The 24,747-nt window shown below is 33.4% G+C and overlaps 3 protein-coding genes and 1 pseudogene across 5 annotated transcripts in view; 1 reads left to right on the plus strand and 3 right to left on the minus strand.

Annotated features, from left to right (window-relative positions):
• The window catches only part of LOC107713250 (soluble calcium-activated nucleotidase 1-like), a 9,838-nt pseudogene extending 4,777 nt beyond the window's left edge, over positions 1 to 5,061 (minus strand).
• Positions 5,062 to 6,590: 1,529 nt separating this feature from the next.
• On the minus strand, positions 6,591 to 14,741 carry afmid (arylformamidase). The gene is made up of 11 exons (XM_016518709.1): positions 14,504 to 14,741; positions 13,342 to 13,432; positions 12,974 to 13,078; positions 12,050 to 12,098; positions 10,168 to 10,253; positions 10,014 to 10,086; positions 9,844 to 9,941; positions 9,091 to 9,169; positions 8,730 to 8,865; positions 8,487 to 8,591; positions 6,591 to 7,523 (listed from the first exon to the last, which is right to left on the minus strand). The coding sequence occupies exons 1-11, from the start codon at positions 14,531 to 14,533 to the stop codon at positions 7,443 to 7,445; spliced, it is 933 nt and encodes a 310-aa protein (XP_016374195.1). The 5' UTR covers positions 14,534 to 14,741; the 3' UTR covers positions 6,591 to 7,442.
• A 486-nt stretch (positions 14,742 to 15,227) lies between these two features.
• On the plus strand, positions 15,228 to 19,699 carry tk1 (thymidine kinase 1, soluble). Of its 2 annotated transcripts, XM_016518691.1 has the most exons (7): positions 15,228 to 15,376; positions 15,576 to 15,607; positions 16,535 to 16,648; positions 17,177 to 17,270; positions 17,364 to 17,453; positions 19,231 to 19,350; positions 19,473 to 19,699. In XM_016518691.1, exons 1-7 carry the CDS (start codon positions 15,311 to 15,313, stop codon positions 19,650 to 19,652), a joined length of 696 nt encoding a protein of 231 aa, XP_016374177.1. In that variant the 5' UTR covers positions 15,228 to 15,310; the 3' UTR covers positions 19,653 to 19,699. The 2 variants fall into 2 exon arrangements, with proteins under 2 accessions (XP_016374177.1, XP_016374178.1); XM_016518692.1 differs by lacking the exon at positions 15,576 to 15,607 and having other exon boundaries at positions 15,299 to 15,376.
• Positions 19,700 to 24,119: 4,420 nt separating this feature from the next.
• syngr2b (synaptogyrin 2b) overlaps positions 24,120 to 24,747 on the minus strand; it is a 10,474-nt gene continuing 9,846 nt past the window's right edge. For both annotated transcript variants that reach the window (XM_016518694.1, XM_016518693.1), the window contains exon 4: positions 24,120 to 24,457. In XM_016518694.1, the coding sequence (XP_016374180.1) occupies positions 24,230 to 24,457 (228 nt within the window). In that variant the 3' untranslated portion in view covers positions 24,120 to 24,229. The remainder of the gene's footprint in view (positions 24,458 to 24,747) is intronic.

The raw sequence follows: 24,747 nt of genomic DNA on the forward strand, positions 1-24,747 counted from the left end.
GGGATTAGGACTTGGCTTTCTGCAGACCAGTCAAGTTCTTCCACACTGACTCAATCAATCATTTCTTTTTGAACCTGGCCTTATACACAAAGGCATTGTTAGAATAGAAAAGGGTCCTGTCCAAACTGTTGCTATAAAATTAGAAGCACACAATTCCCTAGAATATCATTATATGCTTAAACATTAAGATTTGTACTCGTGGAAATTACTAATGCAGTCAAACCTGTTCATTAGAAGGGGGTGCCAATACTTTTGGCAATATAGTGTATTATTCCATTACAAGTGAAAGTTGTAAAGACTGATTATTACTTAAGTAAAAGTACAGAAGTACAGCGGTGGCCAAAATGATTAGAACACTAGTATTTTCAGCAGCCAAGAAACGGTTTTAAGTCAGTTATTTCTATCTTTTGCTGTAGTGTGTCAGTGGGAAATATCAGTTTACATTTCCAAACATTCATTTGGCCATTAATTGTAATAATGCAGTGAGATTTTTGTGCTCCACACAGAGATCTGATCTGATCATCATCAGTCTGTCTGGAGTCACATGAAGAAACAGAACAAACTGGCATCCTTTGTGTTTAAAGCAGCTTTTGCCCTCGGTGCACTTGAGCAGAGTTTCTCAGGGAGCTTTGCAGGTAGGTTTCTTGAAGCGACTTGGAGACGTTGTTCTTCTGGATTTAGTCACGTAGCCCTACAAGAGTGATTACTGATAGACTGTCTGGAAAAAAAGGTCACGTTTTAGAGAAGAAAAAAAATCACCCACTGACTTTCAAAGCTGCTACATAGTAACGACTTTCTACTTTGAGGACTTTGATTAAAATGTAGTGGAGTGAAATTCATAAGTTTCCAGAAAAAATAATACTCAAGTAAAGTACAGATACTCAAAAAGTGTACTTAAGGTAAATTACTCAAGTAAATGTACTTTGTTACTGTTTACCTCTGCGCCTGACACGTCTCGGCTGGATCGCCACGAGCGCTGACCGCTAACTTTGCTGTCAGTGGAGCTTGATGACATTTGGTGCAGGTACACGAAGACGGCCAAAGCCAGGAGGGTTGCCACCGTGATGGCTCGCCATCGGAAGCGGAAACGCGGGTCGGAGATGGAGCTGGTGATGGAGGAGAACATGGAGACACCATGAACGGAAACCCGCATCGGGTCACGGCTCTCTGTTGACATGGAAAAGAGAAGAATCAAGAAGATGATGAATGAATACAAGTGAATAAAACATCTCTTGGAGAGTGGGATATAAGTGCAAATGCAGGTGCAGATTTAAAGCAAGACACCACAGGTGAATAAGTACATTAAGACAATTATTTGGTATTACAGGTTTTCTGAAATGTTAAGTTTTAATTTGCATACATTCCCAGAAAATAAATCTGAACATTGGATGAAGCCAGGTTTAAAATTTTTGTTTGACTTTGTTGACGGAGTCAAAGGTTTTTACACTCCAAAAATCATAAAATACTGTCAACAGACAGAAAACTAATACATTTTTGCCATGTTTTTAAGATTAAAATGTTGTATAAATCAGTGTGAGTGAAATATGAACAAACCCCTCATTAAAAACCTTCAGAATATAGAGAGGAATAAAACTGTAAAGTTTGGTGTATGTGAGTGCTGCTGAATTGGAGAAACAAACTAATTTTAATAAAACGACTTTAAGTGACTTTAAAGAAATTAATTGTCATTGAAATGTACAGATGTTAATAGATAAAGTGTAATAAAAATAACACTTAAAATTGTATTTTGGATGTTTTCTTTCCATTAACATGTGGAAGCAAAATATCACTCAATAAATCAGAAAATATTGTCAACAGACAGAAAAAACAATTTCACCATGATTTTAGAAATAAAAATGCTGTATAAATCAGTGTGAGTGAAATATGAACAAACCCCACAGTAAAAACCTTCAGAATATAGAGAGGAATAAAACTGTAAAGGTTGGTGTATGTGAGTGCTGCTGAAGTGGAGGAAAAACTCTTTAAAGATATGTATTGGAATTGAAATCTACAGACGCAAATAGAAAAAGTGCAATAAAATAAACACTTAAATGTGTATTTTAGATGTTTTCTTTCCTCTAGTCTCAAAGTAGACATGTTATGAGAGCAAAGTAGAACAAAATCTTAAAACTGACTTAAAACTGTGCAAGAAAAAAAAAAAAAACGTTTTTGCCATAGATATGAATTATAGTACATTTCATTAGTAATTTTCTCAAAATTAGTTTGTTTCTTCACTTCAGCAGCACTTACATTCACCAAAACTTACAGTTTTATTCCTCTCTATATTCTGAAGGTTTTTACTGAGGGGTTTGTTTATATTTAATTCACGCTGATTTATACAACATTTTATTCTTAAAAACATGGCGAAAATGAATTTTTTTCCTATCTGTTGGCAGTGTTTTCTGATTTATGGAGTGATAAAAGGAGAAATCCAAAATCCCCTCAGTAAAAACCTTTAAGTCTAATATGTCAACAAAGTCAAACATGAATTTTGAATCTGGCTTTATCCAATCTTCAGATATATGTTCTGGAAATGAATGAAAATGAGTGCATATTTAAACATAACATTTCAGAAAACTTGTAATACAAAACAATTGCGTTAATGTACTCTAATTAATCAACTGGGTCAGGATGGTGATACCATTTTACTGGTAACACTCTACAATAACAGTACATGAATAATCATGCACTAATACTCATCATTAGCTCATATTAAAAAAATATATAATTTACGTATTAGTAGATGATTATTCATGCACTGTTATTATTGTAGAGTGTTACGTTTTTACCTTACTGTGGAAGTATGGTGCTTTACCCTACTAACAGTTTCTTGCCTTAAACACACATAACAGTCACCTATCAAACACTGACTTCTGCATTAACATGCTGAGTTTATATTGGTCTGAACTAACACAAAACACATCAGCAAACTATTGACTCAATGCATTTCAAATAAACGCCCAAACAATGCATGCACATCCATGAAATAATGAAAATCAGGTGGACAACCAAACCTGTTTGCATTTTTCCCCATGCAGCAAAGCATTCAGCATCTCCCAGACATGCACAAAACGAAACAACAGATGCTGAAACAACAGCAAACATCCCATCCCGAGAGAGTTCAGGTTTATCAACCTGCCTGAGTCATTACGACATGCTTCATTAAGAAATTACACGCCACTGTGGCTCCTAATCACACAAACCCTCATAAAACACACAGCTGACCTTTAACATTTACTTTTACCCAAAGCGACTTACAAATGAGGAATACAACAAACAATTTTCACTAGCAGTGTCAGATCTTTTGGACCACATTGTATGTAAAATACTCAGTATTCATTAAATTAAATTAAATAATTGAGTGTCCTAAAAAATTAGAATTAATTCACATTAGAAGTTTTGTCATCCTTAACATAGAAACCCTTTAGTAACACATAGTAATACTTTCTACATTATATTATACCAGATCAGATACTAATATTGTATTTTATTTTATTAATTTATTTAGTAATTTATTATATATCTATTACTATCTTAATATTATACATAGCCTATATGTAACATTAAAATGTTAAAAATTAAAGAAATACAATTACATACAAGTAAAATTATATTTTCTCTCTCATGATTTAATTAAAAAATGTGGAGAAAACAGAAAACACTGGATCATTCTTAACATAGAAACACGTCTGAAAGACACTAGAAACACATTAATATATGAGCTAAAATCTTCATAAAATAAGCTTTTAAAATAGTACATATAAACACAAAATGGATAAAAATGCATATTAAACGGATATGCCAATCATAATGTGTAAAAAATAAAAAAAGTAATTAAATAAAAACATGCAAAACCAAAGTATTTTCACTGCTAGTGTCAAACATTTGGACTACGATAAAATAAAATAAACATAAAAAAAATTACTCAGTCCATTATTTCATTAAATAATCTAGTTTCCTACAAAATGACAATTAATCAAATTAGAATCTGGATCATTTTTAATCTAACCCGGAAAACATCTGAAGGTCACTAGACACACATGAAGCTTCAAACAATCACAGCACACTTGTAATGTATGTAATCGTTGACACGGCAACCATGACTTTACCTGTGAAAGGTGAGAGAGATTACCTGTGAACTAACCAGTCCAACAAAATAAGCAATTATACAACAATTAACATTGTTCATCAAGTTCAGCCCAGCACAAACAGACGCTAAATATAAGTCAAAAATCATTTGTAATTCATAAAATTCACCAAACAATTCAAAATAAATGAGTAAAAAGCAAAACAGATACAATTCATACTCAGTTTTTAGCTAAATGTTTCTCTCTAACGGTTATGCAAATCAAAAGTTGCTAAAAACAATAACAACAAAAAGTAATTAAATTGCAAACACACAGAACCGTTTTTATACTACTAGAGTCAAACTTCTGGACCACATTAAAATAAAATAAAAAATACTCAATTATTTCACTACATAATTTAGCTTCCTACAAAATAAGAATAAACTCGCATTAGAAGCTTAGATCAGTTTTACAACAGATATTCAACCAAAGCTCAACTAAACTCGTCCTTCTCAATATAGTATGTATATATTTATTTAATCCCATGTCAGCATCAAAGGCTATTTTCATGGCAAAAACAATAAAAGAAATATAACAAATGCAATAAAAACCAACAAACAAACACAAGTTATATCAAACAAGATTTTTTTACATTAGCATGTGATAAAAATTCTAAAACATTTCCTGGCAGAATTTTACTAAATAACTCTTTAAGTGAGTTCATAAAAGTTGTGTTCAATAAAATATGTTTAACAGAAAGGGGAACCTTGCAAAACATACATTGAGTAGGTTCTTCACCTTTAAGCAAACATGCTCAATAATTGTGAATAGTAATGAATAACGGAGGAATAACACGAACCTTTCTTTCTGGCCCTCATGTGTGGTGTTTGTCTCATTCATTCAGAGCGAGTGTGTTTTATTATCAGTTTCTCCCAGCGCTCCTCAGTCATCATCTTCTGAGATCACTGAGCCGCAGTGACGAGGCAAATACTGAACCCTAACCTACTGCACACTCACTAACCTTCAGACTCAGACCTGAGGTTACGGCTATAAACCACATTAAACACTTCTCAACACCGCATTTCTTCTCTAAAGCCATAATACCGTCAGAAACGTGAAACCAGGCATTAAGGGTTTATTTGTGCTCAGGACCGACCCGCAGATTAAAGACTAATAATGAATTCTACCGACTGTTTTTGTGTGTGAGTCTGCGGTCAGGTTTCTCTCGAAGAAAAGCTGATTTGTTTGGCAAATGATTGCAAACGAGACTAAACATGCAGATCTCTTTCTGTCTGATCCATTCAGACGAGAGCAGCGGACAGAGTTCAACTAGAAACATACTAGTAAAACTATAATATTCTGCTAATACTTTATATACTCTATTATACTATCAGATCAGTAGCTGTTAATTAACAAACAAATGCACTATATTAGTGTAGTTATTATTTATTTAATTAATCCAGTATAATTAGAATGATATATAATTAATTCATTATGTGTATGATATATTCATTTATTAATAATTCAGTCATATGAAATTTATATGCATGCATGTTATATATAGATGATTATTTCATGTTGCAGTAATGTTAGATAGTTATTATAAAGCGTTGCTAACAAAATCTTTGGGTCTGTAAATCTTGCAACCCTTGATGCATTTGTTCATACTATTAATAATAAGTTAATAACACTTAACTTTAACTGCAAGTCAGCATGAACATGCTTTAATGCTTGTCACTCAGAGCATCTCGGAGTATTAATGCTATTGAATTACCGCAGTGGGAGAGTTCAACCAAAGCCGCTTTAAATCATCATCATCATCATCATCATGCTTTAACTTTAACAGCCGGAAGTGCCCCGGTCTGCGCATGCGCGGAAACTCCGGCAGACACGCGCAGCTTTATTTATACAATTCACTCACAAACACACACACACAGCATATTCTCCTCACAAATAGCCATTCTGGAGGATTTGAGCCTTCTTAATGTTTGTCCCTTCTCAACGTATTATTATTAATACATTAATTCAGAGTTTTTTCAATATTAACCTCGCATCCATACGACTTTTACACTGTTATAAACGAAACTTATGAGCGTTTAGACATTTCTGTTTTTGCTATTAGTGAGTCAGCCGATAATATATTGATTTTCTTGGACAATTAAATTTTAATAACAAACACGTTAGACTGAAGTAACTCCCGGCAGTTTTTTGCCCGGATTTAACCCTTTATGCGGCTGAAGACGAAACGCTCTGAATTTCCTGAATGTTCTTCAAATTGCATCATATACTTACTGTATTTCTCAGTCCGATGCGGAAGTTTAGTATCGTGTGTTAAGGCGGTATTTCATCCCGGTTCTGGCACCGTTTCCTCGGCCGTTCAGACCGAAACGAACCGCCGGCTGCCAACACACCGGTAACGCGAAGCCCCGCCCATGAAACGCAACGCTACGCTACGCAACGCTACGTCCGTTTCGCCGATTGGTTGAAAGCAGACGTCGGGAAGCGAGCGCTAAGTTAGCCGGCCAATCAAAGAATCACAGTGCGACTTCGCTTTTAAATATTAATTAGGTTACGCAACTGGAAAGATGGCCAAGCAGGAACGGCGGCGTAACCTAATTAATATTCATGAGCTAGTCAAGTAATTTTGGGTGCAGTGTATTTACAGTTTGTCGTAATATGATCCTAAAATGGATATTATAAGTGTACATAGAGTACAAAAGTGGGTTTGTCTTGTGTTAATGTTTTGTATAATACCAGTCCTCCAATACAGAGACTGTGTTGTTTTTTATAAACAATATCTCCATTATCTGCTGGACCGGCCTGCTGTGACATGAACAAGCAACATTAATCACAACGAATGTGTTCATTTTTTTTTTCCTCAGCATTTTATTGAACTGGAAATGCTTCAAAACACACACAAACACCATATTCACATACAGTTTCCTTGCTAAAAATGCGTAAACCAGTGGCTTTCGGTTTGACTAGCTAACAACAACAAACCAAACATGTCTGACCAGGGCAAGAAACCGGGTTAAACCTGTTTAATCTGTGCCGATTCAATAAAACCTAAAACAAATACATCTGTGCAACTTAAACAATGCAGAGCGAGAGTTGTTTCCAGTGCCATCAATCAAATCGAATCATTTAAATGTTAAATATTTGCTATATTTAAATGTGATTTTATATGATCAACAACTGATTCATGGCACATCTGTGTGCCACTTTCATTTAAATAACCATTTAAAGACGTTTACAGTCATTTTCTTCTAGTAGAAACTTGAATGTACCGACATACACTGCTGCTGTCTCAATAATAATAATGTAAAACATGTAATACTAGTGTCTGATTGGACAAAGAGTGAGGTCTCGTTGAGCTCAACTCACAGGTCTGTTCCAGCGCAGTGCATTCTGGGTAATCTGACGATCGTCAACTTTCCCCATCATCTTTAGTAGGAGCTTTAGAAGATATGAAACGCTGATCAGTAACACATATTGGGCCGCACGATTCATCAAAATAAACCTATAAAGTCACGTTACGGCTTAGTGCAAACAGCAAATTTACAAAGGCTAAGATTTAATTAAATAAATATACGCACTACGTTGTGTTCATTTACACGACAATGGCTCATAATCAGCTCATCTTCCCAAACCTGTCATTAAAAATCATTTAGAAATGGCTGTAAACAAAAGAGAAGCTTTAAGGGCCTCCTGAGGTTTCCAGCTGAAATTAAGGCTTAAAGTTAAAATTAAAGAAATTAGGACAATCATAAATACTAGCATTGTTGTAACTTAGTAGCATATAATTAGTAATTTATTTAATTCGTTGTATTTAGTATTGTTACAGTTGTACTGTAAATTAAAAAAAAGATTTTTTATTTTTCTCATATAGGTTGATTTTACAGTAAAATATTACAATAATAATAAAAGTATCCCTATTGTAATGAATATTAAATTAAATATTAGTATTTAATATTTATATTAATATCAGAAAATTAGTGAAATGTTACAATAGTAATATTATTTTTATTATTAAAAATAAAAATATTATTTGGTTTAATATTTCTATTTATTTATTATTATTATTATTATTAATATAATATATGTTGCATATTTAAATATTAAATGCATTATTATAAATGCATAGTTAAATATTATTATTATTATTAAAAGTAATTATAATATACTGTTATTATTAATAATAATAATAATAATAATGTATTATGCATGTATTTATCTACTTATTCACTAATTGTGCAGCCCTCCAAACAAGCACAGCAAATCAGAAGCTTTAAAAAAATTCATTTTGAGCCACAATCGCAATTTATCAGTAAATAAATAAATAAATAAAGCAAGTAAGTAAAATTTGCAATTTGTTATTTTCATTAAATAATGCATGCAGGCCTGACATGAGCAGCTAACCTTAGTAAGACGGTAATTTTCATCGACGAGTTGCTCTATAATGTTGAAGTGATCCGTGTTGGGAACGTCTTCAAAAGAGACTCTAAGACCGGCAGATTCCAAAGCCTAGAACAACAACAACAACATCGACTTCAAAATATAAAATTAAAGACAAATTCCTCCATATACAGTGTTTGATAACGTGCATAAATAATAACGTCTGAGAGTAAATGTCACGATTTCTGTGAAGCATTTCACACGTACTTTGAAATATTCCTCCGATTGCTTGCGAAACTCGGGCGAGTCGTTCTGCGCGACGGCGACGATGATGTCACAGGAAGTGGACGAGCGCTTGAGCTGCGGCAGGAAGTGACTGGGGCTGTTCCTAATCGCCACTTCCCTGAAACACAAACTCGCGCTGTATCACTGAGATCCTTAACTTGGTTTGAAACAAACCATAACAGCATGTTTAATACACAGGACCAATGAGATTCCACTGTGGGCGGAGCTTCACAGCGTGATGTAACAAAGCCGAGTTATTGCGGCTGGTTAGGGAATGTTTTCTGATCTTTAAGAATAACAGCAGCATCTTTTCAAAGACTTTGCATAAAAATGAGTCTCTCACTCGGTCATCTTCAGCGGCTCGTTCACGTAGGTGGACAGAATGGGCTGCAGGTCATAAATGCCGCTGACGAGAAACGCACCTGAGAATAAATCAATGAGTCTCTGATTAAAACTGAGCTGTTTTCTCACTATATCAGACTATATTAACGCCTGATGGATCAAATATGATACAAAACACTTTCGATTTTCCTTTATATGTGAGCCTGGAGCACAAAAGCAGTCATAAGTAGCACAGGTATATATTTGTAGCAATAGCCAACAATACATTGTATGGGTCAAAATTATACATTTTTCTTTTATGCCAAAAATCATTAGGATATTAAGTAAAGATCATGTTCCATGAAGATATTTTGTAAATCTCCTACCGTAAATATATCAAAACTTAATGTTTGATTAGTAATATGCATTGCTAAGAACTTCATTTGAACAACTTTAAAGATGATTTTCTCAGTATTTTGATTTTTTTGCACCCTCAGATTCCTGATTTTCAAATAGTTGTATCTCGGCCAAATATTGTCCTATCCTAACAAACCATACATCAATAGAAAGCTTATTTATTCAGCTTTCAGCTGACGCATAAATCTCAATTTCTAAAAATCTACCCTTATGACTGGTTTTGTGCTCCAGGGTCACATATTTCATCTAAATCTGTTCCATTTAAAAACCAAATCTATTATTTCATATGTCAGGCTATACAGGGTTAATTCTAAGTGCTTGCAGATTAAGAGCAGGAGTGTTTTTAAAGCAGATGTACCTTTGATTTGCGGTGATATGTCGTACTGTGTCCAGTCGGTGGACAGAACCATAGCGGCCAGATGAGCTCCTGCCGAATGACCGCACAGATAAAGACCACTGCAGAGCGACAGAGAGACGCCATGAAGCACAGATATCCCATCAGCCACCTCACCTCACATATGAACAGACCTGATGTGTGAATACTGCTGGACGACAGACACCACGCTCCTGCGCACCTGTGACACCATCAGATCCATATCCCCTAAATAAACCAACATAAACACACATAAACAACACACTCGCAGAGTCGGACACTCCCCGTTATCCTCTCTGTGGGCTGTACCTTTAGGAGCGACGCTGTAACCCACGGCAACCACGACCACACCCCTCTGGACCAATGGCACGGCTAGAAACCCAGACTCGTTCTTACTGTAACCAGAGCATGGGTTATTATTCAGGTCTTATTACAGTGTTCATTAACATTATCAATTCGTTTTTCATTTTTACATTTTCCGTTTTCATTTTAGTAATTTTATTGGGGAATTTTATCATTTTTATTTAATTACTTAAAAAAAAATGCTTATATAATTTTTATTTCAGTTTTACCTTTAGTTATTTTTGTACTTTAAATTAAACTGAGCAAAATGAGAAAAGACAGTTTATTAGTCATTTAAGTTGTAGTAATTCTGGTGCATATGTTTGTCATTTTTATTAATTTTAGGTGTTTTTTGTTTTTTTAATGTCTATATAGATTTTATAAATTTTAGTACTTTTGAGATAAACCTATCGAAAATGAGAAATGTTGAAATGTTGCTAACTAGCTGAAATAAAAATAGGTTCCATTTTTTCTTGTTTTGTTTTATTTTATTTTTTTTTTTTTTTTTTTAAATTCCAGTTAAAAAAAAAAGTTGTTTTTTCCACTTTTCATTTTAAGTTTATTAGTTATTTAAGTTCTAGTAATTTTGTTGTATGTTTTCGTCTTCTTCCATTTTTTTTCCAATTTTAATAATTTTTAATTTAACTAGCTGAAATAAAAATAAGCTTAGGTTTTCTAAAAAAAAAATTTTATATTATTAATTGTTTATTTTATTTTTAAGAAACAAAAATGTTTTTTTTTTTTCATTTTAAGTTTATTAATTACATTTTAGTCATTTTCTTGTATATTTTTGTCATTTTTATGTACAGTGGGTACGGAAAGTATTCAGACCCCCTTAAATTTTTCACTCTTTGTTATATTGCAGCCATTTGCTAAAATCATTTAAGTTAATTTTTTTTCCTCATTAATGTACACACAGCACCCCATATTGACAGAAAAACACAGAATTGTTGACATTTTTGCAAATTTATTAAAAAAGAAAAACTGAAAAATGCTCAGTATTTAGTAGAAGCACCCTCTTGATCTAATACAGCCATGAGTCTTTTTGATGCAACAAGTTTTTCACACCTGGACTTGGGGATCCTCTGCCATTCCTCCTTGCAGATCCTCTTAAATCTGCAAAAATGTCAACAATTCTGTGTTTTTCTGTCAATATGGGGTGCTCTGTGTACATTAATGAGGAAAAAAAATTAACTTAAATGATTTTAGCAAATGGCTGCAATATAACAAAGAGTGAAAAATTTAAGGGGGTCTGAATACTTTCCGTACCCACTGTATGTCTATATAGTTTTTTATTTTAGTTTTTTTCTATTCATTATTCTATTAACTATAATTATTTTTTCTATTCATTATTCTATTAACTATAATTATTTTGTCTATTCATTATTCTATTAACTAATTATTTTGTCTATTCATTATTCTATTAACTATAATTATTTTGTCTATTCATTATTCTATTAACTAATTATTTTGTCTATTCATTATTCTATTAACTATAATTATTTTGTCTATTCATTATTCTGTTCATTTTAACATTTTCAGCTGTAATTATTTTTCCTAAACACTTTTTTTTTTTTTTTTTACAGTGTTTAATATTTTTATTTAATAAGCCCTACAAACAAGCACAGCACACCTGAGCTTTAAATAAATAAATAAATAGCATTTTAATTCACAGTCACAACTCTCATTCTCAAGGCCTTTATGCTGATTATTATATTACACAACATGCCACTGTTGTGAGTCTCAATGCAAATGTGAAGCTCTGCTGTCTCTGACACTGATATTTGATTTGGAAATCACATGAAAATGTCCCTGGACATAGAAATGAAGAGAAAAATGAGGATCAGACCTGAGGAACTGCCAGTATCCTCCATGAAAGTAAATGACCAGCGGCACGTCTGAAACACATCACATGGTCAATCAGTCAGCAATGAGCCGCTGATGACAGAAAAACACACCAGAGCTTTGTATTCAACAGCAGACGGAACTTTACAAGCTTTAGCAGACAGAAATTAAACATCTAAATGATCTACAATGAGCAAATCTCACAAAAAACATACAGAAGTGTTACATAAAAGAAAATAGTTTGTAATAACATTTAATATATTTTTTAAATAAAAGTACACCTGTATGCATACAATTCTTGACTGTTTTCAGTACTGAATAGAAAGAAAATAGAATGCACAGAGAATTGCTGATTTATTTATTGCATTTTATTACATATTTATAATAATGCACAATAAATGCACTTAATTGTCATTATAATACTGCAAATCTTAATGGCTTAAAACAGGCTTAATTATTATTATTATTTATTTTTTTTCTAAAGACTTAATTTCTGAAATATAATTTTTATTTCATTATTTTGATTCTTCTCATTTTTATTAATATATAGTAATGTTATATTATTATTATTTTAATATAAAAATGAATTTAATTTAAATTGTAAAGTACACCTATTTTCAGTTCAGTTTTCTGGATAGAAAAATTACAGAGAATTGCTGATTTATTAATGTGTGTGTGTATAAATATATAAATATGTGTGTGTGTGTGTGTGTGTATATATATAAATATGTGTGTGTGTGTGTGTATTTTAATACATATTTTTAATAATGCACAATAGATGCCACTGTCGCTGCCAATGCTTCAAATTTTAATGGTCCTAAAATAGACTTAATTGTCTTAAAAAATAGATTTAAGTTCCAAATAGAATTCATTTTTTTGAGGTTTATTAGATAATTAGAGACTCATTATAATCAGTTCTCATGCGCACCTGGTCTAGAGCTGCTGGGAACATAAACGTCCAGCTTCTCTCCGTCACCATCACCGTACGGGACGTCCAGCAAAGTCTGAGTGACGGACCGAGCTTTCTCTGTGCCTGCACACACACACACACACACACACACACACTTCTGATTTCAGTGTCACTGCACATGCTCATGCAAACACCACAGAGCACACACACAATCCCAGTGAGCGACTCACAGATATAGGTCACATGCTCAAAGCTCATTTATAATCTACTTTCTGTCTTTCTTGCAGTGTATCTGGATGAAGATGAGCTATTTCCCTGTTTCATGAATGAAATCACACACTCTCTCACACACACACTCTCTCACTCACTCACACTCACACACACACCTGCTTTGAGAGCGGCCACATGGGCTCTGATCACGTCATCGGCGGACATCCTGTGTGACCAGCTGCTGGGAGAGAACTGATGCTCCAGCTCCTGTCAAAAACAACACAGACGGGCACGCATTTACCCAGAAACCCTCAGTGCACAGATAAACAAACACACAGCGGCATCTGCTGGAGAGACACTGTCCTTACAGCACACTTACATGACGGAATAGCACACCACACTCACTATTTCTGCAGTATGCAACATACAAATTATCTGTATGCATGCAATACTAGGATGATTTATTATTTTGGACCAATTTTGTGCAGAATAAAACAGTGCACATAATGTAGAATACTATTATATACTATCTATTTATTTATTTATATTTAAATTTCAAAATAAAATATTAAAAATTAATAAAAAATGTAAAATATTTTATATTAATATATAGAACAAATAAATATACACAATGTTATTAATTAAAAATACAAATAAAATTAAACATGCATAGCAGTGAGATCATATCCAGGGTAAATTATAATTTTAAAAAAATCATTACTTGAAATAAAATACACTTTAGCTGAAATAAAATAATTATAAAAATATTTATTTCAGCTAGTTGCTCAAGCAATATTTCTCTTTCTCACATTTTTAATTTGAAGTAATGAAATTACAAAAACTAAATAAACTAAAACGTAATAAAAAACATATAGCCATAAAAACTAAAACTAATAAAAATGACAAAAACACACAAAAATGTAACTAAAATTTAAATAAAAATATAAAACACTTCAAGTCATATCAAAACAATGTCTGAAACATTTATTCTTGCATACTGTTTAATAATAACTATATACTGCAGTTTATAATAAGTATATACTCACATTCAGTTAATAGTGAGCTAGTTTTCAAATCCCAAGTATAGCATGTAAATAGTTTTTAGGTCACATATAGCAAGTTTCCTCCTTCCTACGCAGTTTAGTTGCTTGTCATAAATGCTTTTTAATTATTATTAATAAATAAAAAAAATATATATATATCAAATATCTCACTTATACGTGCCAGAACGAATGTTTAGCAGTTTATGAACACATTTCATAATCGAGAATCACTTCTTCAAAACTCTAGTGTTGTGTATTTGATAAATAATCATTAATTTGACAGTCAAACACTCACGTCTTTGTTCATTTTCCTCCAGTCGCTCATGATGATATTCTCTGCTGCACTAGAGACCTTTGAAACAGCACAAGTGAGAGAAGCTCAAGTGTTGTTGACACACAGTCAATAATTAAGAGTTTTAAAACGCAATGCGGAAGTCACGTGATGCGCGACGCGTCATTCTGTTAACCGCATAGATATGGACATAACTATAGTTAACAGTTTGTTTGATTAATTTAATAACAGAGTTGTGCTGGATCGGTGGGTATTAAAAGCTAACAATATTTAGAAAAAAAAAAAAAAAGTTTTGTGTCACATTCCCGCGTGCGTGATTTCCCTTCGAACTTCCGCCGCGGTGACGTCAGTGATTTATAAACGCACTGCTGTTACACGCAAAGCACCATTTATACATGCATATAACAATAAATAAATAATACCCAAAACGAAAACTTGAACAAATTAAATTAAAAAGATTAAATCAATTTAACAGCTTTAAGATTCTTGGAAAGTGAAATAGTTTGGATATACTGTTTTTTAAAAACAATAAATAAAGGATTTTGACGAGTGAATTTACTAAATATATATTAATATTTTATCTTTTATCTTTGGTACCTTGGCATTAATAAAAATTTTAAAAAATGACTGATCGGTTCTTTTATAGATCAACGCGGCTGCGCGCGGCCTCGATTCTGATTGGTCCAGAGGGATGTGACGACACAGCTACTATAAAAGGACACACTGGCGCTGGCGCTGGCGCGATGTTCAAATCTTTCTGTAAGTCCAACTATATGTGATATAGTCAGAAATAAATCATAAACAATAGACATGGATTGCTTGAATGTAGCGAAGTTTTTACCAAATTCCCCACGGAAGACACGAGGACAGATTCAGGTAACTGTGATGTCAATTAAGTTAGTGATGAAGATTTATGTCGTACAGATTAGTGAGCAGATACTATCTCAATATTAATGTGCAGATAATATTTAGATAATATGCATATTTTAGAAAAGCGAGGGTGGTATTTTTAGGTTTTGTTGTGGATTGGCTTTTGTAAATGTCAATAATAAATCTCTCTTCGTCATCCTCTCAGGTTATTTTCGGACCGATGTTTTCAGGAAAAAGGTGAGGATGAAGAAAAATCATCAGTACGCCTATGCTATGTTATGTTATGAAATATGAAGATATAAACTGTAAAAACAGCGTTTTGGTTCAGCGAATGGCGCCAAATACAGTTGTTTGGTGCGAGAACGGTTACGTTGTTCACAAAGACAACGCGGAATTAGCGCGAAAATCGGTTTATTGACTCTAATGTTGCTAGAAACCATCAGTACTCTTTATGTAAACACTATAAAAGTTTTCTAAAGTTGATAGTTAGTTAGACAATCGACTGACAACACCGAGGACTTGGTTTATGATGAAAGACAGCTAACAGGAAACGTTCTGCTAAGGTTATGAACAAACATTCTTCCACTAACGTTAAATAAACGCTCGTTCAAGGTTATCTGCTCTTTAAAACGTTCTCAAAATGTTAGCATTATTTGTTCATGTAACGTTTTCCAAAAACATGTTAGTTAGACGTTCACCTAACTTTTTATAAACGTTAATACGAACTAGTTTAAAAAAAATAAGTTTCCTGTCACGTTTGCAAAAATTGTCAAATGTAATGTTCACTTAATGTTTCATAACCAAGAAAAGTTTTTTTTTTAACATTTGTTTGTTCTGAGAGCATTCTGAAATAATGTTTTCATAACGTAACTGTAACATTAGCCAGACGTTCTTAGAACATTTTTGTTAATTGGGTTAACTCTTCAGAAAAGTCATGGGTATGAACGACATTATTTGGGGTCACATTGCTGAAAAATACAGTAAATCAATCAAAATGAACAAAAATATGTCATGCACTCCTGTCAGTCTGATATCAGGGCTCTTTGAGACTCCAGGCAGCAGCACTAATGTCACATTTTCTGATGCATATCATTAGGTTATCATAAAATCAGCTGGATTATTGTGTTGATTGCATTATGAATATGTGTGTGTGTGTGTGTTCAGCACTGAACTGATGAGGCGCGTGCGGAGGTTTCAGGTGGCTCAGTATTCCTGTCTTCTCGTCAAATACGCCAAAGACATGCGCTACTCTCAGACGGGGATGGCCACGCATGACATGTAAGAGAGCAGCTGGTGTGTGTGTGAGAGAGTGAGTGTGTGTGAGAGTGAGAGTGAGAGTGTGTGTGTGTGTGTGTGTGTGTGTGTGTGTGTGTGAGAGTGTGTGTGTGAGAGAGTGAGTGTGAGTGAGAGAGTGAATGTGTGTGAGTGTTTGTGAGTGAGTGTGAGAGTGAGTGTGTGTGAGAGAGTGAGTGTGTGTGAGAGAGTGAGTGTGTGTGAGAGAGTGTGTGTGTGTGTGTGAGAGAGTGAGTGTGTGTATGAGAGGGTGTGAGGGAGTGTGTGTGTGAGAGAGTGTGTGTGTGAGAGAGTGAGTGTGTGTGTGAGTGAGTGTGAGAGAGTGAGTGAGTGTGTGTGTGAGTCTGTGAGTGAGTGTTTGTGAGAGAGAGTGAGTGAGTGTGTGTGAGTCTGTGAGTGAGTGTTTGTGAGTGAGTGTGTATGTATGTGAGTGTTTGTGTGAGTGAGTGAGTGTTTGTGAGAGTGTGTGTGTTACGTGTTGTTATCTGAGGGGTTGGTGTGTTTGTGCTGCAGGAGCACGATGGAGGCCGTTCCTGCCAGCTGTCTGCGAGACGTCCGGACTCTGGCGCTGCAGGCCTGCGTCATCGGCATCGACGAGGGACAGTTTGTATGTTTCCGTTCCACTCGCTTCAGTCATTATCCAGCTCACTTTATGCATTACAATGTCCCGATTATTAATTGAGATGTTTGGCTTTTGCAGTTTCCAGACACAGTTGAGTTCTGTGAGGAAATGGCCAACATGGGAAAAACCATCGTAGTAGCAGCACTTGATGGAACCTTCCAGAGAAAGGTGCGATTATGAGAGATCTGGGTTGTGTTTTTCTTTACCCCATTTTATATAAATTCATAAAATTTATATTTATAAACAATTATTTATTTGCATATCTATATAAATGGGTTTAAGTAAATATTTATGTAAATACATGCATAATTATATAGGTTTCTACAAAATTATATAACAATAAATAAATATTTGCTTATTTATATAAATATTAATACATATTTATACAATTTGCTTATTTTATAGATGTGTTTGTTACATACACACATGTAAATATATTTACATGAGTACTATTTATATTAATATTTCTACAAGTTTATATATACTTATATTTACACAAATACACAATTATGTAAATATTTCTACAAAATTCTATAATGTTTATACAAATATTTGTTTATATAAATATTTCTATATATACACATTTACATTATTAATTGATATATTTATATAAATGTGTTCAAACCAAATTGTGTAATATATACTTGTAGTATGTGTAATATAACTTGTTTGTTGCTGGTTTTTATTGTATTGTTATATTTGTATTTTTGAATCGCTTTTGCCATGAAAATAGCCTTTGATGCTGACACTGCATTAAATAAAAATATACTACTACACACACACATATGTACAGGAGTATGTAATCTATATTTCTTAAAATGTATAATGAATAGTATTTATATAAGTTAAGTACACATAATTATGTATAGAAGTATTTCTACAAAATTATATATAGCATTTATATAGATTTTTGTATATATAAATGTATATTTGTAGATGTATATTCGTATACATTTACATAAATACATTAATAATTTATAAAAAAACATTGTTTATAATAGTTATTTTTATTTGTTTATATAATATGTATATATTTATGGGTCAAAGACGAAAAAGGGTTTAAGCATAAAAACAACAAGTGTAATACTGCTTTAAATTTATGTCCGTCCGTCTCCCCCCCCCAAAATGTAAAAGTTTTCTGTTTAATTTAATTGCAATTTTGTTTTTGTTTTTCAGAGCAAAAAATAAATATACATTTTCCCCTGATTTACAGAAGAGAGCCACTAAAACTTCATTCAGTGTAACAATCTTGTCAGGCATATTTACAACAAAAATCAATTTATGACACATTAAAAGACTAATCTTTCACCCCAAATACTAATTAGCTGTAATTTTACATTTTTTTAAATGTGCCACTATCCTAGATTTTGCCCATTTGTCAGTAAGAATCTTTACTCATTTAAAACACAATCAAATTTAATATGCTCCCTTATTCTTTTATATATTTTAATATGTACACATCAGAATAAACATGTTGTTTGAATTTTTACATAAATATTGTGTTACACTGAATGACAATGTAACATTATTTCAACCAAATTTTAACATTTTATTCTCCAAAAACTTATTTGAAACTTTTTACTCATTTAAAACACAATAAAATGTAATATGCTCTCTTATTCTTTAATATATTTTAATATGTACACGTCAGAATAAGCATGTTAGGATTTTTACATAAATATAAGTGTTACACTGAATGACAATGTAACATTATTTCAACCAAATTGTAACATTTTATTCTCCAAAAACTTATTTGAAACCTTAAAAGTAGACACTTTATTTGCATTTAATGTGCTTTCTATGGACATAAAATCACTTTTTATGAAATACATTTCTTTTGATGTGGACATCTTAACGTATTTGACCCTTATATAAATATGAATATATTTAAATGTTTGTATAAATATTGAGCAGTGTTGATGACCTTCGACCCTTGTGTCTGCAGGCCTTCGGTAATATCCTGAATCTGGTGCCTCTAGCGGAGAGCGTGGTCAAGCTGAACGCCGTCTGCATGCAGTGCTTCAAAGAAGCCGCTTACACCAAAAGACTCGGCGCTGAACAAGAGGTGAGGACAAAAATATCTCCATCTGGACAAACACACGCTGAGCTTTACTTGTGCTCCGCGTCACATCCTCATCCTGTCAGCAGAAGTGAAACCTCACGGCGTCTTGTGTTTGGTTTGCTCAGGTGGAGGTGATCGGCGGCGCTGATAAGTATCACGCAGTGTGCCGAGCGTGTTACGGAGGTCTCGTGGCGTGTAAAGAGAACTGCGATCCGCAGAGAGAGGAGACGCCGCCGCATGTGATGTCAGGAAAACAGCCCAATCAAAGCGCTCCACGAAAACTCTTCACTTCCCTTCATTTATGAGAATAACACATCAGTCGTACCACTACAGAAAATATTTTCTTCCTTAGTAGTTTTGTCTTGTTTTCTAGTATAAACTTGAATTTACTTGACAATTAAAATGACTTTTTGAAGAAAAAAATGTGTTAGTTTTTGCTTAAAACAAGCAAAATATATGTCAAAGGGCTAAGAAAAATTCTTAAGGTTATTTTTCTTACCCCATTGGCAGATATTTTTGCTTGTTTTAAGCAAAAACTAACAAAATTTTTTGTTTTTTACCAGAAAACAGTCATTTTACTTGTCAAGTAAATGCATCTTAATTCCAGAATTTGTAGACATTGATACTAGAAAACGACAAAAATACTAAGGAAGAAAATCATTTTTTGCAGTGTTACAGTAACACTGTTACTACACTTAACTCACTAGAGTGAGAATTTTGATATTTGCATTTTTTAATGCCTTTTTTGCTGTTGATTTCTCTCTCTGTGTGTGTGTGTGTGTGTGTATATATAACTTTAACTCCTTAGTTTAAAGTGGGTCCAGCAGAATATGGTGTGTTTGTATTTTCAGTTTAAAAATGAGTCGATCATTTGTACACGTTTTAATTTAAACTATTTTAGACTAATTTATAATTGTGTAACCGAACAACCAGCTGACACCATGGAAAACTGCCAACCAGTGATGTATGATGATTAAAATGAGAGTAAATAAAGTGATTTTGGTTTTTCAGTGTTGCTTTTCGTGTGCATGTTACAACAGAAATATTTTACATTCATGCATTTAGCTGAAGACCGGATAAAAAGTCATTCGTCAAAGAGCCGAAAATAGTTGTAACATACAAATGCTGGGTTCGTTGGACGACTAGATGAGAAACGCACAAGTCTTGCTTTCTGTTAAAATTGATCAAAATGAAGTGAGTTTATGATTGAAACTAATATCTGCTAATGGTCTCAGGAAAAATCAACTTGGTTAAAAGGAAAAACAAGTTTTCTTTACACACTGACAGATCATTTGTTCTTGTTTTAAGCATAAACTCACTTCATTTTACGTTTGCATTTCAAGTAAATGTATCTTGATTTGAGGATGTTTAGTACTGGAAAACAAAAATGCTGAAGAAGACATTAATATTTTTTGGTAATGCATGCAAACTTTAATGCCATGACTATGAATCTGCTTTTAATTAAAGCAGAAAGTTTAATTTTCATTTATTATACAATTAACTAAAGCAAAAAGACCTCTAACACCAGCTTGCTCTATTCTTTTTCTATCTGTTTTCTATTTATTATATTTAAAAAAATCTTGCTATGTGTACTATGTTAAGCTTACTGAGACTTGTTATAGCACTTGTATATCATTTGATTATATTACTTATATTTCACTTGATTATTATTGATTTTGAGGGAATTTTATGATACTATGCAATATTTATACAATTTTAATGAGCTATTTTCTCTATTAGAATAATTTTTTTAATTTATTTACTATTTTTTAATAAATGCAATATTTCAAATTAAAATTTAAGGCATTTAAAATAAATTTTTTGAAGTGAGAATTGGGCCATCTAGAGGCATTAAAAAATAAAAACTTGTGTAATGTTGCGTAACCTAATAGATATATACAGAGGTTTTTGGATTCCCGTAGTTTTTTTAGACATAATTTCTTCATTTTTTTTAGGTTTTGCATTTAGATATATATCTAGACATTCTAAAAGACTACTTTTTGTCAAGGTTTAGATATTTTTGGTTAGATAAGTATCAGGTTTCACATTATGATTACAGTCAAACATTAAAATCTTGTTAGAAAGGGAACACATAGAAAGCATTTTTGTTACTCAGTATTTGATCATTAAAAAATCTAACAAAATAAGGAATGGATAGTGATAATTCAAAACACTTTATACAAACATTTTGTAATTAATATTTTATTCAATGTAATTCAAAAATGTTAATAAAACAGAACAGAAATTAACATTTTTTCGTATTTCCCATTAATTTCCTATGTCAGTCATTTTTGACCGCAAAGAAGTCAAGTGTGACTATTTTTTTTTTTTGACCCTTTAACATATCCGAATCATGTCCGTGATTTTTTGTGTGTATTCATATTGCTAATGTGACAAAAGTCACCAAGTGTCATCTGAAGCTAAGATTTTTAAAATTTCAAAATATTAAATTTTTCGGTCAAAAATGACCCAAGAAGGCCAGAGGGTTAAGACTTTTCAAGACTCACAAAAACCCTGTTCACAGATGTCTAAAAATGAGATTTCATATCCAAGGGGTTGCATTTATTTATTTTTTATTTAGAATACAAACCATTGTTTTTGTTTTTAGCTGCACTTAAAGAGAAAACTGAGACAACAACAAAAAAACTTCTAATCTGTAATCTGAAGATGCACAAAAAGCTAATGCTAAACCCATTAAGCAAACTGCAAATCAAACAAACATTGGAAATAATTCAATTAATTTCTGAAATGATTATTTTTTTAAATACTCATGTATGAACGTGTAATGGATTAATACACTTAATCAAATCAATGTTGTATGTTGTATAAACCAGAAAAACGAATCAAACAGCACCACAGATCAGCATCACAGTGTGCTTATGTGGATCAGTGAATGTTTTCACATTGAGAGACACTAACAAAACCAGATCTAGCCACACAAGAAATCAGTTTTTTCCACATTAAATCAGATGTTTTCAGATCTGGAAGCATATAAAAGCCTCATTTACAACCTCCATCGCAGCTTGACTGGATGTTTAAACATGTAATCTGGTAACTCTGCCGCATTTCTACAGTGAATCGCACCAGCTCTTCATTCACTAACACGATTAGTAAACGGGGTCAATGGGCTCTTTTTGTTTCCGCCACATTCCTACTCATTCAGCTGGGAAAACGTTAACAAAACACACAAGCGCTGCTGTGATTCCAGTGTGAGCGACAGACCTGCTCCACAATAACTTAACGTTTTATTCCAGCTCATCAGTGCAAATCTGAACTCATCTACAGCCACGTAAGAAAACAATATTTACACATTTAAAGGGTTAGTTCACCCCAAATTGAAAATTCTGTCATTAATTACTCATGTCGTTCCAAACCCGTGAGACCTTCGTTCATCTTTGGAACACAAATAAGATATTTCTGATGAAATCCGAGAGCTCTCAGACCCTCCTATAGACAGCAACACAACTGAAATGTTCCCAGGTCCAGAAACGTTGCAAGGACATCGTTAAAACAGTCCATGTGACATCAGAGGCTCAACTTCAGTTTTGGGAAGCTACGAGAATACTTTGTGTGCAAAGAAAACAAAAATAATGACTTTATTCAACAATTCGAGTTACGTCTTCCTCCATTTTAGAGAGTATCACAATGCATCCGCACGCTTTCCCCTAAGCGTAAACAACGCTGATTACGCAGATTACGTTCATGCACGCGCCTTCTCCTCCGAACGTAAACAACGCTGATTACGTCGATTACGTACTTGGGGTACTCTCCAAAATGGCGGAAGACGTAACTCGGGGGAGAAGAATTGTTGAATAAAGTAATTATTTTTGTTTTCTTTGTGCACAAAAAGTATTCTCGTAGCTTCGCAAAATTTAAGTTGAGCCTCTGATGTCACATGGACAGTTTTAACGATGTCCTTGCTACGTTTCTGGACCTGGGAACATTTCAGTTGCGTTGCTGTCTATAGCAGGGTCTGAGAGCTCTCGGATTTCATCAGAAATATCTTAATTTGTGTTCCGAAGATGAACGAAGGTCTTACGGGTTTGGAACGACATGAGTAATTAATGACAGAATTTTCATTTTGCGATATGCATATTGTGATATGTACATTTGCGATATTTCGATATATTGCACAGCCCTACAATGTATATATCTTTAAAGGCCATGAGTTTCTCCACTTCAGCAGCACTTAAATACACCAAAACTTACAGTTTTATTCCCATCTATATTCTGAAGTTTTTTACAGAGGGGATTATGTATTTCTCTTTTTATCACTCCATAAATCAAAATACTGTCAGCAGACAAAAAGTAAATATATGTTCACCATGTTTTAAGAATAAAATGTTGTATAAATCAGTGTTAATGATATATGAACAAACCCCTCAGTAAAATCCTTCAGAATATAAATAGCAATAAAACTGTAAGTTTTGATGTTTGTAAGTGCTGCTGAAGTGGAGAAAAAACTCATTTTGAGAAAACGATTTTAAGCGACTTTAAAGAATTGCATTGTAATTGATATTTACAGACACAAAAAATAAAGTGTCATCAAATAAACATTTAAATGTGTATTTTAGATGCTTTTTCCCACTAGTATGAAAGGAGACAAGTTATGGAAGCAAAACATCACTCCATAATTCAGAAAATACTGTCAACAGCCAGAAAAAAAAAAAAAAATACATTTTCAGCTGTTTTTAGGAATAAATATATAAAATCAGGCAAATGATGTATGAACAAACCCCTCAGTAAATACCTTCAGAATATAGAGAGTTTGGGTGAACTATCCCTTTAAGGCCACATGTTAAATGCCAAACAGTCTCCTATTGGCTGCCTGCGGCGTCACGTGACCTGGTGTCGTGTTTCAGGTTTCTGTGCAGGTCAGGGGTCAGTAGACAGGCGGCTGGTAGCTGCTCTGGCCGGATGGGTCAGGGTTCGGTGCGATGGGCGGCTGCTGGAAGATGTCTGGACCGGTGTTCTGGAAGGACGGATATGTGGGTGGTGTGTAGGTGGTGGGATATGGTGAAGTGGGGTCCGCTGGCGGATCGGCGTAGTTCTGGGTCACGTCTGCAACGCCCTGACGAAACCTTATCAGGGCGAAGTACGTTAACGCTCCCTGAGAAGACAAGAGAATCGACTGTCAATCAACGACTTGAAGTGGGATTTTGAACTTTACAATAATCAAGGTTTTTTTATAAATGTAGTTTTTTGCAAGACACCACAAGTGAACGGGGTGAAAATGTGAACCAATCAATTTCACTATACACAGTCAAACCGAAAAATTATTCAGACAGCAGATATAATTTTTTTATATTTTTTTTACTAGTGGGTGCAGGACACTATAGTTCATTTATGTAAGTGAGGATAGCAAAATAAAGTAAACTGTGACATATTAAACCCAAATAT

This window comes from Sinocyclocheilus rhinocerous, unplaced genomic scaffold, assembly GCF_001515625.1.
Source record: "Sinocyclocheilus rhinocerous isolate Xijiao unplaced genomic scaffold, SAMN03320098_v1.1 scaffold1050, whole genome shotgun sequence".
Classification (NCBI taxonomy): Eukaryota; Metazoa; Chordata; class Actinopteri; order Cypriniformes; family Cyprinidae; genus Sinocyclocheilus; species Sinocyclocheilus rhinocerous.

Excerpts from the sequence above, each read along its gene's own strand:
- afmid (XM_016518709.1), bottom strand. The coding sequence starts at position 14,533 with ATGAGCGACTGGAGGAAAATGAACAAAGAC. Across the intron at positions 10,254-12,049 it reads GGATACTGGCAGTTCCTCAG|TAAGAACGAGTCTGGGTTTC; the intron begins GTCTGATCCTCA and ends CTCTGGTTACAG. Across the intron at positions 10,087-10,167 it reads TTACAGCGTCGCTCCTAAAG|GGGATATGGATCTGATGGTG; the intron begins GTACAGCCCACA and ends TGGTTTATTTAG.
- tk1 (XM_016518691.1), top strand. The coding sequence starts at position 15,311 with ATGGATTGCTTGAATGTAGCGAAGTTTTTACCAAATTCCCCACGGAAG. Across the intron at positions 15,377-15,575 it reads AGACACGAGGACAGATTCAG|GTTATTTTCGGACCGATGTT; the intron begins GTAACTGTGATG and ends TCATCCTCTCAG. Across the intron at positions 17,454-19,230 it reads ATGGAACCTTCCAGAGAAAG|GCCTTCGGTAATATCCTGAA; the intron begins GTGCGATTATGA and ends TTGTGTCTGCAG.